The following is a 12221-nucleotide window of genomic DNA, read 5'->3' on the forward strand; positions in this document are numbered from 1 at the left end:
TCCCCCAGAGGGTCAATTCGCATCTTAAGATTTTTTAATCAAAAAAATGTTATCACGATATTAACAAACTTAAATTCAATCGAAACGCCAAATTTTCCAGCCTTTCTTCGGAAGAATGGTTGGCACTAAAAAGTCTAAAAGAACGCAAAGACACAGTTATCAAAGCGGCCGAAAAGGAGGCGCAGTCGTTGTTAGGGAGGCCGAACTCTACCAAGAAGAGGCTTTGCGGTAACTTTCTGACACCTCTTGTTATGAAAAAGTTGACAAAGGTCTCACTTTCATCAACTAAAACATCGTCAAAAACACGATAAACGACCAATTTTCGGTCAGTACAACGGCTCAAAACCTGAACTCTACGGTCGCTTCATTAACGACTGCATCGGAGCTACCTCCTCTACCAGAGAGGAACTCACTCAATTTATAAGCGCTGTCAATTTCTCTCCTCCGGCTCTGAATTATACCTGGGAAATTTCCGACACTTCTTCGGTTTTTCTAGACATCAAAATTTTAATTGAAGGCAACGGTCTATGCAATACTACAAACCTACAAATTCACATAGTTACTTGTTGTATTCATCTTCGCATCCATTACATATCAAGAACTCTATACTTTTTTTACAGTTTCTCAGTCTTCGTCGTTTACGTAGTTTAGGTTACATAAAAAAGATTCAGAAACTGGCACTGTCTTTTCGCAACCTCCATAATTTCATTTAAACGCGTAAAAAAAAACAAATAGGCAGCTTTTTGGTCAAAAGTTGATTTCAAACCAATGACTAAACTGGAACTGTCAAATGCACTCGCGCACGGTGCAAAACTTTTCCATTCATTCATAACGTTGAGAAAAGGTTGGGACCCAAGAGATCCATCAAGGTCACTGATCACTTCACGAGCACCTCTGCCGATGTCATCTATTGCATAACTTGCACTTATTTAAAAAAGTTATACATTGGTAAAACAGGAAGACTTTTAGATGACCAATTCCGAGAACACCTTCGCGACGCAGAAAGATATGACATGGACGCATCCAAATCAGTCGCTGGACTCTAAATCTCCCTTATCATTCTAAGCAGCATATGACAATTCGCAACCTTTCCCTACATCTAGGTAGTTCAGAAAGTCGCAAATCTTTAAACCAAAAACTTTATCTTTCAAATCAGCACTCCTAATGCCTCCGGTATCAACGAGCGCTTTTCATTCAACTAATTGATTTTTGTTTTCCCGTCACCATATTTACACCAATAGCGTAACCCCCTTTTTTGCATAATAACACACATACAACCCACAATTCCTCCATTCGCTCTGACGAAGAGCTTACGCTCGAAACGCCAGCTTTGAAATTCTTTACTTTGACCAATTCACGTTATCAACTTAGTCGATATTACCCTGTTATACTCTCCTACCGACGTAGCACCACAGTATCTTTAGAAACTTACCCCCTTTACTCAGTTGAGATAGCTTGTTCTGGCTATTCAAATAAGTAACACGGATGATAACACTTACTAAATTGCGCTTAAGAATAGCCAGCATATAACCGTCGTAATTGCTTTCCAGTATTATGGAGACATAATGCTACAAACGTCTCCTCTAAAACCAATGATATAACTGCAATCAGAATATATATATATATATTATTAGACATTTTGGTGTGTAGTATCGCTGAGTATTTTTACGAGTTGTACCGTATTTTGACGAGCACCTTTAGGCTTATCAAAATACAAACAACGAGTAAAAAAAAACTAAGCAATATTTCACACTAAAAGGTCTAATAAGTTATTTATTATTTAACCCCTCTTTTGGTACCAAGTGTCATTTCTTGGAAGGCGGGAAATGCTATGAGGATAAAGAAGCGTAGCGGGCGCAGCCGACCGGTTAAACAGGTGTTTTACAGTACAAAATAACTAACTGTACAATATCGCAGGATAATTGCGCTCTATGGTTATACGTTTGATATTTTCCCGGTTAATTGTTGTCTTACGGAACGAACAGCTTTCTTATTTCTTGGCTCATAGGCGAGTTTTCTTTTTCTGCATTTTGATCAGGAATATGGGCATCTCTCAAATAAGTGGGACTTGTAGCTGTCACAAGGTTTAAAATGAGGCCATAATTACCACTCTCTTTAAAAATTTATCTCTAAAATTGGCATTCTACCATTTGTAGACCAGCCCCATTGCAAAAATCAGCTAGGTGCATCGAAATCCTACAAATATGCAATGATAGTGATTCAGTCGATGAAAGCAAATTGTGTCATCTTTCTCAGCGTTGAAAGGCGAAGTTCACGGCGACATAGCTGTGAAATCATACCTCACACTCATCAATGTTGTTTTAACACCGCAGGAAACTTTAAACTTTCATTGTTGAGTTCTGTTGACGACGTCTGTGTTGGTGGAAACGCTTCTTTCAAGATCGATTTAACCGGCGATTTATATAACCTTAGATACTACTGGGGACAACAACACTCATACTTGCCGAAAAATGAACATTTTGAGGAGAAGGCGGATGGGAAAATTCTGAATATAATCAACGTTTCAGCTATACATGCTGGAGTATATACTTATTATGTCAAAACTTATCACTGGTCTATGGTTCAGTCCATTTCGTTTGAGTTGAAAGTTCGTGGTAAGATCATTGCTACTTGCAAACATAATGTAGTCTCTTAGGAAACATCATACAGACCTTTGCGACAGTTTTATTCTTTTCAATTCTGTACATGGAATCCTCTCTTCTTCCTTCCTTCCTTTCATCCATCCATTTATATATTTCTCCATCTGAATGTCTAATCCATCTGCAATCGGTATGTCCATCCATCCGTTTGCCCATCCATCCACCCACCCCTCCCATCCTTTTTTTTCGCCTCCCTTCTTAATTTTTCCTCATTTCCTAACTTTGTTTCCTTTTCCTGCTCTATATTTTATTTCATTAGAAGGAATAAAGCTAGGCATCTCATTAACATCATAATTCATATGCTAATATTTGTTACACCTCAGATCAGCGTTGGTAATGTGTTTCATTGATAAGAATGTATCATAAATCGTGTTTATGGTAAGCAGAAATGGCAAGTTTTCTGGCTTCCGAATCAATTTTGCAGATCTCTACCTAAACACTTTGGTCAAAAGTCCGGTTATCGTACAGGTTGGTGATAACACTATCTTGAAAGTAGAGAAATCAGATTTGGGCACCTTAGATTGGAAGCACAATGGAAACCTATTGTCTGGTGGCGAACCTCACCTCACCTTTTTGACTCCCAGAAAAACCGAGTTGAAAATTTCTGATGCAGGCCCGGAGCAGGCAGGAGTTTATGAGGTTTTCCTCAAAGAGGGCGGATGTGTGAAACGTAAAGAAATTCGAGTCCAGACAGGTCTGTATTGTTTGGTCATTTTTTTCAAGCTCCCGGAAGTTGTGAAGTTGAAAGTACAAACCTAAAATTAGTAACCGCTGTGGTAATGAGAGTTATTCCCGTGAAATGACATGATTTGAATATTTTTTCCGTTATGCTGCATTCTATTAACCTTAAGTTTTTCCCAAGTATTTGCCTTAAATTTAACTTTATCTCGTGGTTTATCCGGCAGTTCACTTTATGCGTTGCATAGTCTGATACTGGTGGACTCTAAAACATTATGGTCGTACGGGCTCTACAAAGTGTCAGAGTAAGACATGATTTCGGGGAAGCTATGGTTGTAATTTTCTTTGAAACACCAAAAGTGTACACTGAAAAATCAATGATTGGTCCTGATTCCGTTGCAGACTGACAACAGCTAAGAATAATGCAGGGCCTAGTGCCCTTTTTGTGTGTTAATTCCTTACCCTATCACCAAATTTTGCTCCGAAAAGGGCCCTTTCTCTGGTAAGAGAAAATTCAAAGACGAAAAAAGATTATTCTTTTCAGGAATAAAGAAAATATTCCACGACTTGAAAGACTCTTCTCTAGAACCAGAATGATATTTACGTAGACTATAAGAGTACAAAGCATCTCTGTAAACTTTTAACTAAGTCACGTGATTTCTTTTATTTTAATTTTGATGGTTTAACTGATCAGTGTAAACCAAAATATAACGATACGTATATGTATTCTTGAGATATGGTTGAGTCAATCTTAAAAAAATGTTTAAATATCTTATTGGGATTGATTGACTTAACCATCAGACACTGTTGGGCAGCCATTCTGAGTTCGACGAATATCCATAGAAATCAATAAACTATCGGTTTTTGTTGGTGTTTGTTGGATTCGGAGTGAGTGCTTAAAAGTGTCTGAGACATATATTGCTTTAATATTTAAAAGAAGTTGTATATAAATTTTTATATTTTTAGATAAATTTATATATATTATTTATTAATATTATTTATGTCATATTAATTTTGTTTTAACACGACCCCACAAGCCTCTGGCTTTAGGTATTTACTGTGGTTAAATAAAGTTTTATTATTATGATTATATACTTATAAGTTTATTTCTCTAATAGAAGGGGAACGCTATAAAGTTTGGTCACACGACCCAAATGTTGATGTTTGTGCTGGTCAAATGCCTAAACTCAGAGTAAATATTTCTGGACATGAAGATGATGTCAACGTACGCTGGCGTTACAAAAATGAATACGTCAAGAACGGAGGGCATTATGGTATAGGATATGGAGGAATATATCTTGTTGTATACGACGCCTTGCCTGTTCATTCAGGATGGTACTATGCAACTGTTTATCGAAAGAATGATGGTCGTAAACTTGGCGCAACACAGTTCCTTTTGACAGTGCGAGGTAAGATTACTTTTATACAAACTGTTCCGTGCCCTTTCAAAGAACAAAGTAATTGTAAAGATATCAGTGGTCTTTATTCGATCCTCCCTCCCAAATCTTTTAACTTCTCTATTTTTGTTATCAAATAGCACAATTTCAATTCTATCAATACCATGAAACGGAAAGTACTCTTCTATCTCTATCTTACAGAAGTCCACTTAACACGTCTTGTCCCGGATACCGTAACGATAATGCGTACAACTTCAACCATCTTGAAAGTTGAAAAATCACAGTTGGGCTTTTTATCATGGACGCATAATGGAAAGGATGTGAACGGCAAGGAACCTGGTTTAAGTTTTTTAAATCCAAGTAAAACCCAACTACAAATTTCTAATGCCCGAGCGGAGCATGGGGGTAAATACGAGGTTACTCTCAGAGAAGGCGAATGCAAGTTGCAGAAAGAAATTAATCTGGATATAATAGGTTTGTGAGTTAGTAAGCTCAGTTGAGATCGGGTAATTTAGTATTATCAACTGAGTTGATATCGTAAATTGGCCACCGAAAAGAGTTTTAAAGCCGATTTTTGGAGCGTTAGCCCTTTGTCAGAGCGGGTAGAGGAATAAACGAACTGTGTGTGTTTATATGCAGAAATGGAGCTACGCTAATTGTAGTTCGAACGCGGCGAAGGAAGATAAGTTTAATTCAGTTCTCAGTGAGGGCTTAAATTTTGTTCTCTTTTCCAAAAAGCCTAACAAAATTTCAGTTAAGCAAGGCGTTGAAAAGTTCCGCGGCGAAGGAAGATCAGTTCTTAGTAAGGGCTTAAATTTTGTTCCCATTTCCGAAAAACCCGACCAATTTTCATTTAAGCAAGATGTTGAAAATATCCTCCGCCGCGTTCAGTTAAATGCCTTTTTTACGATAAGGAAGACGATTTTAACACCTCGAACAAAGATACTTTTTAAAACACTTCAGTCGAAATGGACTCCCCCAGAGGGTCAATTCGCATCTTAAGATTTTTTAATCAAAAAAATGTTATCACGATATTAACAAACTTAAATTCAATCGAAACGCCAAATTTTCCAGCCTTTCTTCGGAAGAATGGTTGGCACTAAAAAGTCTAAAAGAACGCAAAGACACAGTTATCAAAGCGGCCGAAAAGGAGGCGCAGTCGTTGTTAGGGAGGCCGAACTCTACCAAGAAGAGGCTTTGCGGTAACTTTCTGACACCTCTTGTTATGAAAAAGTTGACAAAGGTCTCACTTTCATCAACTAAAACATCGTCAAAAACACGATAAACGACCAATTTTCGGTCAGTACAACGGCTCAAAACCTGAACTCTACGGTCGCTTCATTAACGACTGCATCGGAGCTACCTCCTCTACCAGAGAGGAACTCACTCAATTTATAAGCGCTGTCAATTTCTCTCCTCCGGCTCTGAATTATACCTGGGAAATTTCCGACACTTCTTCGGTTTTTCTAGACATGAAAATTTTAATTGAAGGCAACGGTCTATGCAATACTACAAACCTACAAATTTACATAGTTACTTGTTGTATTTATCTTCGCATCCATTACATATCAAGAATTCTTTCCTTTTTTACAGTTTCTCAGTCTTCGTCGTTTACGTAGTTTAGGTTACATAAAAAAGATTCAGAAACTGGCACTGTCTTTTCGCAACCTCCATAATTTCATTTAAACGCGTAAAAAAAAACAAATAGGCAGCTTTTTGGTCAAAAGTTGATTTCAAACCAATGACTAACCTGGAACTGTCAAATACACTCGCGCACGGTGCAAAACTTTTCCATTCATTCATAACGTTGAGAAAAGGTTGGGACCCAAGAGATCCATCAAGGTCACTGATCACTTCACGAGCACCTCTGCCGATGTCATCTATTGCATAACTTGCACTTATTTAAAGAAGTTATACATTGGTAAAACAGGAAGACTTTTAGATGACCAATTCCGAGAACACCTTCGCGACGCAGAAAGATATGACATGGACGCATCCAAATCAGTCGCTGGACTCTAAATCTCCCTTATCATTTTAAGCAGCATATGACAATTCGCAGCCTTTCCCTACATCTAGGTAGTTCAGAAAGTCGCAAATCTTTAAACCAAAAACTTTATCTTTCAAATCAGCACTCCTAATGCCTCCGGTATCAACGAGCGCTTTTCATTCAACTAATTGATTTTTGTTTTCCCGTCACCATATTTACACCAATAGCGTAACCCCCTTTTTTGCATAATAACACACATACAACCCACAATTCCTCCATTCGCTCTGACGAAGAGCTTACGCTCGAAACGCCAGCTTTGAAATTCTTTACTTTGACCAATTCACGTTATCAACTTAGTCGATATTACCCTGTTATACTCTCCTACCGACGTAGCACCACAGTATCTTTAGAAACTTACCCCCTTTACTCAGTTGAGATAGCTTGTTCTGGCTATTCAAATAAGTAACACGGATGATAACACTTACTAAATTGCGCTTAAGAATAGCCAGCATATAACCGTCGTAATTGCTTTCCAGTATTATGGAGACATAATGCTACAAACGTCTCCTCTAAAACCAATGATATAACTGCAATCAGAATATATATATATATATTATTAGACATTTTGGTGTGTAGTATCGCTGAGTATTTTTACGAGTTGTACCGTATTTTGACGAGCACCTTTAGGCTTATCAAAATACAAACAACGAGTAAAAAAAAACTAAGCAATATTTCACACTAAAAGGTCTAATAAGTTATTTATTATCCAACCCCTCTTTTGGTGCCAAGTGTCATTTCTTGGAAGGCGGGAAATGCTATGAGGATAAAGAAGCGTAGCGGGCGCAGCCGACCGGTTAAACAGGTGTTTTACAGTACAAAATAACTAACTGTACAATATCGCAGGATAATTGCGCTCTATGGTTATACGTTTGATATTTTCCCGGTTAATTGTTGTCTTACGGAACGAACAGCTTTCTTATTTCTTGGCTCATAGGCGAGTTTTCTTTTTCTGCATTTTGATCAGGAATATGGGCATCTCTCAAATAAGTGGGACTTGTAGCTGTCACAAGGTTTAAAATGAGGCCATAATTACCACTCTCTTTAAAAATTTATCTCTAAAATTGGCATTCCACCTTTTGTAGGCCAGCCCCACTGCAAAAATCAGCTTGGTGCATCGAAATCCTACAAATATGCAATGATAGTGATTCAGTCGATGAAAGCAAATTGTGTCATCTTTCTCAGCGTTGAAAGGCGAAGTTCACGGTGACATAGCTGTGAAATCATACCTCACACTCATCAATGTTGTTTTAACACCGCAGGAAACTTTAAACTTTCATCGTTGAGTTCTGTTGACGACGTCTGTGTTGGTGGAAACGCTTCTTTCAAGATCGATTTAACCGGCGATTTATATAACCTTAGATACTACTGGGGACAACAACACTCATACTTGCCGAAAAATGAACATTTTGAGGAGAAGGCGGATGGGAAAATTCTGAATATAATCAACGCTTCAGCTATACATGCTGGAGTATATACTTTTTATGTTAAAACTAAAGAGTGGTATTTGGTTCAGTCCATTTCGTTTGAGTTGAAAGTTCGTGGTAAGATCATTGCTACTTGCAAACATAATATAGTCTCTTAGGAAACATCATACAGACCTTTGCGACAGTTTTATTCTTTTCAATTCTGTACATGGAATCCTCTCTTCTTCCTTCCTTCCTTTCATCCATCCATTTATTTATTTCTCCATCTGAATGTCTAATCCATCTGCAATCGGTATGTCCATCCATCCGTTTGCCCATCCATCCACCCACCCCTCCCATTCTTTTTTTTGCCTCCCTTCTTAATTTTTCCTCATTTCCTAACTTTGTTTCCTTTTCCTGCTCTATATTTTATTTCATTAGAAGGAATAAAGCTAGGCATCTCATTAACATCATAATTCATATGCTAATATTTGTTACATCTCAGATCAGCGTTGGTAATGTGTTTCATTGATAAGAACGTATCATAAATCGTGTTTATGGTAAGCAGAAATGGCAAGTTTTCTGGCTTCCGAATCAATTTTGCAGATCTCTACCTAAACACTTTGGTCAAAAGTCCGGTTATCGTACAGGTTGGTGATAACACTATCTTGAAAGTAGAGAAATCAGATTTGGGCACCTTAGATTGGAAGCACAATGGAAACCTATTGTCTGGTGGTGAACCTCACCTCACCCTTTTGACTCCCAGAAAAACCGAGTTGGAAATTTCTGATGCAGGCCCGGAGCAGGCAGGAGTTTATGAGGTTTTCCTCAAAGAGGGCGGATGTGTGAAACGTAAAGAAATTCGAGTCCAAACAGGTCTGTATTGTTTGGTCATTTATTTCAAGCTCCCGGAAGTTGTGAAGTTGAAAGTACAAACCTAAAATTAGTAACCGCTGTGGTAATGAGAGTTATTCCCGTGAAATGACATGATTTGAATATTTTTTCCGTTATGCTGCATTCTATTAACCTTAAGTTTTTCCCAAGTATTTGCCTTTTTTAAATTTAACTTTATCTCGTGGTTTATCCGGCAGTTCACTTTATGCGTTGCATAGTCTGATACTGGTGGACTCTAAAACATTATGGTCGTACGGGCTCTACAAAGTGTCAGAGTAAGACATGATTTCGGGGAAGCTATGGTTGTAATTTTCTTTGAAATACCAAAAGTGTACACTGAAAAATCAATGATTGGTCCTGATTCCGTTGCAGACTGACAACAGCTAAGAATAATGCAGGCCCTAGTGCCCTTTTTGTGTGTTAATTCCTTACCCTATCACCAAATTTTGCTCTGAAAAGGGCCCTTTCTCTGGTAAGAGAAAATTCAAAGACGAAAAAAGATTATTGCTTTCAGGAATAAAGAAAGTATTCCACGACTTGAAAGACTCTTCTCTAGAACCAGAATGATATTTACGTAGACTATAAGAGTACAAAGCATCTCTGTAAACTTTTAACTAAGTCACGTGATTTCTTTTATTTTAATTTTGATGGTTTAACTGATCAGTGTAAACCAAAATATAACGATACGTATATGTATTCTTGAGATATGGTTGAGTCAATCTTAAAAAAATGTTTAAATATCTTATTGGGATTGATTGACTTAACCATCAGACACTGTTGGGCAGCCATTCTGAGTTCGACGAATATCCATAGAAATCAATAAACTATCGGTTTTTGTTGGTGTTTGTTGGATTCGGAGTGAGTGCTTAAAAGTGTCTGAGACATATATTGCTTTAATATTTAAAAGAAGTTGTATATAAATTTTTATATTTTTAGATAAATTTATATATATTATTTATTAATATTATTTATGTCATATTAATTTTGTTTTAACACGACCCCACAAGCCTCTGGCTTTAGGTATTTACTGTGGTTAAATAAAGTTTTATTATTATGATTATATACTTATAAGTTTATTTCTCTAATAGAAGGGGAACGCTATAAAGTTTGGTCACACGACCCAAATGTTGATGTTTGTGCTGGTCAAATGCCTAAACTCAGAGTAAATATTTCTGGACATGAAGATGATGTCAACGTACGCTGGCGTTACAAAAATGAATACGTCAAGAACGGAGGGCATTATGGTATAGGATATGGAGGAATATATCTTGTTGTATACGACGCCTTGCCTGTTCATTCAGGATGGTACTATGCAACTGTTTATCGAAAGAATGATGGTCGTAAACTTGGCGCAACACAGTTCCTTTTGACAGTGCGAGGTAAGATTACTTTTATACAAACTGTTCCGTGCCCTTTCAAAGAACAAAGTAATTGTAAAGATATCAGTGGTCTTTATTCGATCCTCCCTCCCAAATCTTTTAACTTCTCTATTTTTGTTATCAAATAGCACAATTTCAATTCTATCAATACCATGAAACGGAAAGTACTCTTCTATCTCTATCTTACAGAATTCCACTTAAAACGTCTTGTCCCGGATACCGTAAGGATAATGCGTACAACTTCAACCATCTTGAAAGTTGAGAAATCACAGTTGGGCTTTTTATCATGGACGCATAATGGAAAGGATGTGTACGGCAAGGAACCTGGTTTAAGTTTTTTAAATCCAAGTAAAACCCAACTACAAATTTCTAATGCCCGAGCGGAGCATTGGGGTAAATACGAGGTTACTCTCAGAGAAGGCGAATGCAAGTTGCAGAAAGAAATTAATCTGGATATAATAGGTTTGTGAGTTAGTAAGCTCAGTTGAGATCGGGTAATTTAGTATTATCAACTGAGTTGATATCGTAAATTGGCCACCGAAAAGAGTTTTAAAGCCGATTTTTGGAGCGTTAGCCCTTTGTCAGAGCGGGTAGAGGAATAAACGAACTGTGTGTGTTTATATGCAGAAATGGAGCTACGCTAATTGTAGTTCGAACGCGGCGAAGGAAGATAAGTTTAATTCAGTTCTCAGTGAGGGCTTAAATTTTGTTCTCTTTTCCAAAAAGCCTAACAAAATTTCAGTTAAGCAAGGCGTTGAAAAGTTCCGCGGCGAAGGAAGATCAGTTCTTAGTAAGGGCTTAAATTTTGTTCCCATTTCCGAAAAACCCGACCAATTTTCATTTAAGCAAGATGTTGAAAATATCCTTCGCCGCGTTCAGTTAAATGCCTTTTTTACGATAAGGAAGACGATTTTAACACCTCGAACAGAGATACTTTTTGAAACACTTCAGTCGAAATGGACTCCCCCAGAGGGTCAATTCGCATCTTAAGATTTTTTAATCAAAAAAATGTTATCACGATATTAACAAACTTAAATTCAATCGAAACGCCAAATTTTCCAGCCTTTCTTCGGAAGAATGGTTGGCACTAAAAAGTCTAAAAGAACGCAAAGACACAGTTATCAAAGCGGCCGAAAAGGAGGCGCAGTCGTTGTTAGGGAGGCCGAACTCTACCAAGAAGAGGCTTTGCGGTAACTTTCTGACACCTCTTGTTATGATAAAGTTGACAAAGGTCTCACTTTCATCAACTAAAACATCGTCAAAAACACGATAAACGACCAATTTTCGGTCAGTACAACGGCTCAAAACCTGAACTCTACGGTCGCTTCATTAACGACTGCATCGGAGCTACCTCCTCTACCAGAGAGGAACTCACTCAATTTATAAGCGCTGTCAATTTCTCTCCTCCGGCTCTGAATTATACCTGGGAAATTTCCGACACTTCTTCGGTTTTTCTAGACATGAAAATTTTAATTGAAGGCAACGGTCTATGCACTACTACAAACCTACAAATTCACATAGTTACCTGTTGTATTCATCTTCGCATCCATTACATATCAAGAACTCTATACTTTTTTTACAGTTTCTCAGTCTTCGTCGTTTACGTAGTTTAGGTTACATAAAAAAGATTCAGAAACTGGCACTGTCTTTTCGCAACCTCCATAATTTCATTTAAACGCGTAAAAAAAACAAATAGGCAGCTTTTTGGTCAAAAGTTGATTTCAAACCAATGACTAAACTGGAACTGTCAAATGCACTCGCGC

The 12221-nt window shown here is 37.6% G+C and overlaps 2 protein-coding genes across 2 annotated transcripts; both read left to right on the top strand.

The window, feature by feature from the left end:
* The first annotated feature begins 3001 nt into the window (after positions 1–3001).
* LOC149050055 (hemicentin-1-like) lies at positions 3002–9126 on the top strand. The gene is made up of 5 exons (XM_089192054.1): positions 3002–3354; positions 4457–4747; positions 4937–5209; positions 8042–8323; positions 8792–9126. The coding sequence occupies exons 1-5, from the start codon at positions 3036–3038 to the stop codon at positions 9124–9126; spliced, it is 1500 nt and encodes a 499-aa protein (XP_089048180.1). The 5' UTR covers positions 3002–3035.
* Positions 9127–10173: 1047 nt separating this feature from the next.
* On the top strand, positions 10174–11002 carry LOC149050056 (uncharacterized). Its single transcript, XM_089195279.1, has 2 exons — positions 10174–10458; positions 10648–11002. The coding sequence occupies exons 1-2, from the start codon at positions 10227–10229 to the stop codon at positions 10926–10928; spliced, it is 513 nt and encodes a 170-aa protein (XP_089051405.1). The 5' UTR covers positions 10174–10226; the 3' UTR covers positions 10929–11002.
* Positions 11003–12221: the final 1219 nt, after the last annotated feature.

Source organism: Pocillopora damicornis, chromosome 2, assembly GCF_964200805.1.
Source record: "Pocillopora damicornis chromosome 2, jaPocDami1.2, whole genome shotgun sequence".
In the NCBI taxonomy this organism is placed as follows: Eukaryota; Metazoa; Cnidaria; class Anthozoa; order Scleractinia; family Pocilloporidae; genus Pocillopora; species Pocillopora damicornis.

What these genes read in the sequence shown, in the direction of transcription:
- LOC149050055 (XM_089192054.1), top strand. Translation starts at nt 3,036, where the DNA reads ATGGTAAGCAGAAATGGCAAGTTTTCTGGCTTCCGAATCAATTTTGCA. An exon ending in AATTAATCTGGATATAATAG is followed by an intron (nt 5,210 to 8,041) that starts GTTTGTGAGTTA and finishes TTAACACCGCAG; the next exon opens with GAAACTTTAAACTTTCATCG. An exon ending in GTTTGAGTTGAAAGTTCGTG is followed by an intron (nt 8,324 to 8,791) that starts GTAAGATCATTG and finishes TCAATTTTGCAG; the next exon opens with ATCTCTACCTAAACACTTTG.
- LOC149050056 (XM_089195279.1), top strand. Translation starts at nt 10,227, where the DNA reads ATGCCTAAACTCAGAGTAAATATTTCTGGACATGAAGATGATGTCAAC. An exon ending in GTTCCTTTTGACAGTGCGAG is followed by an intron (nt 10,459 to 10,647) that starts GTAAGATTACTT and finishes TCTATCTTACAG; the next exon opens with AATTCCACTTAAAACGTCTT.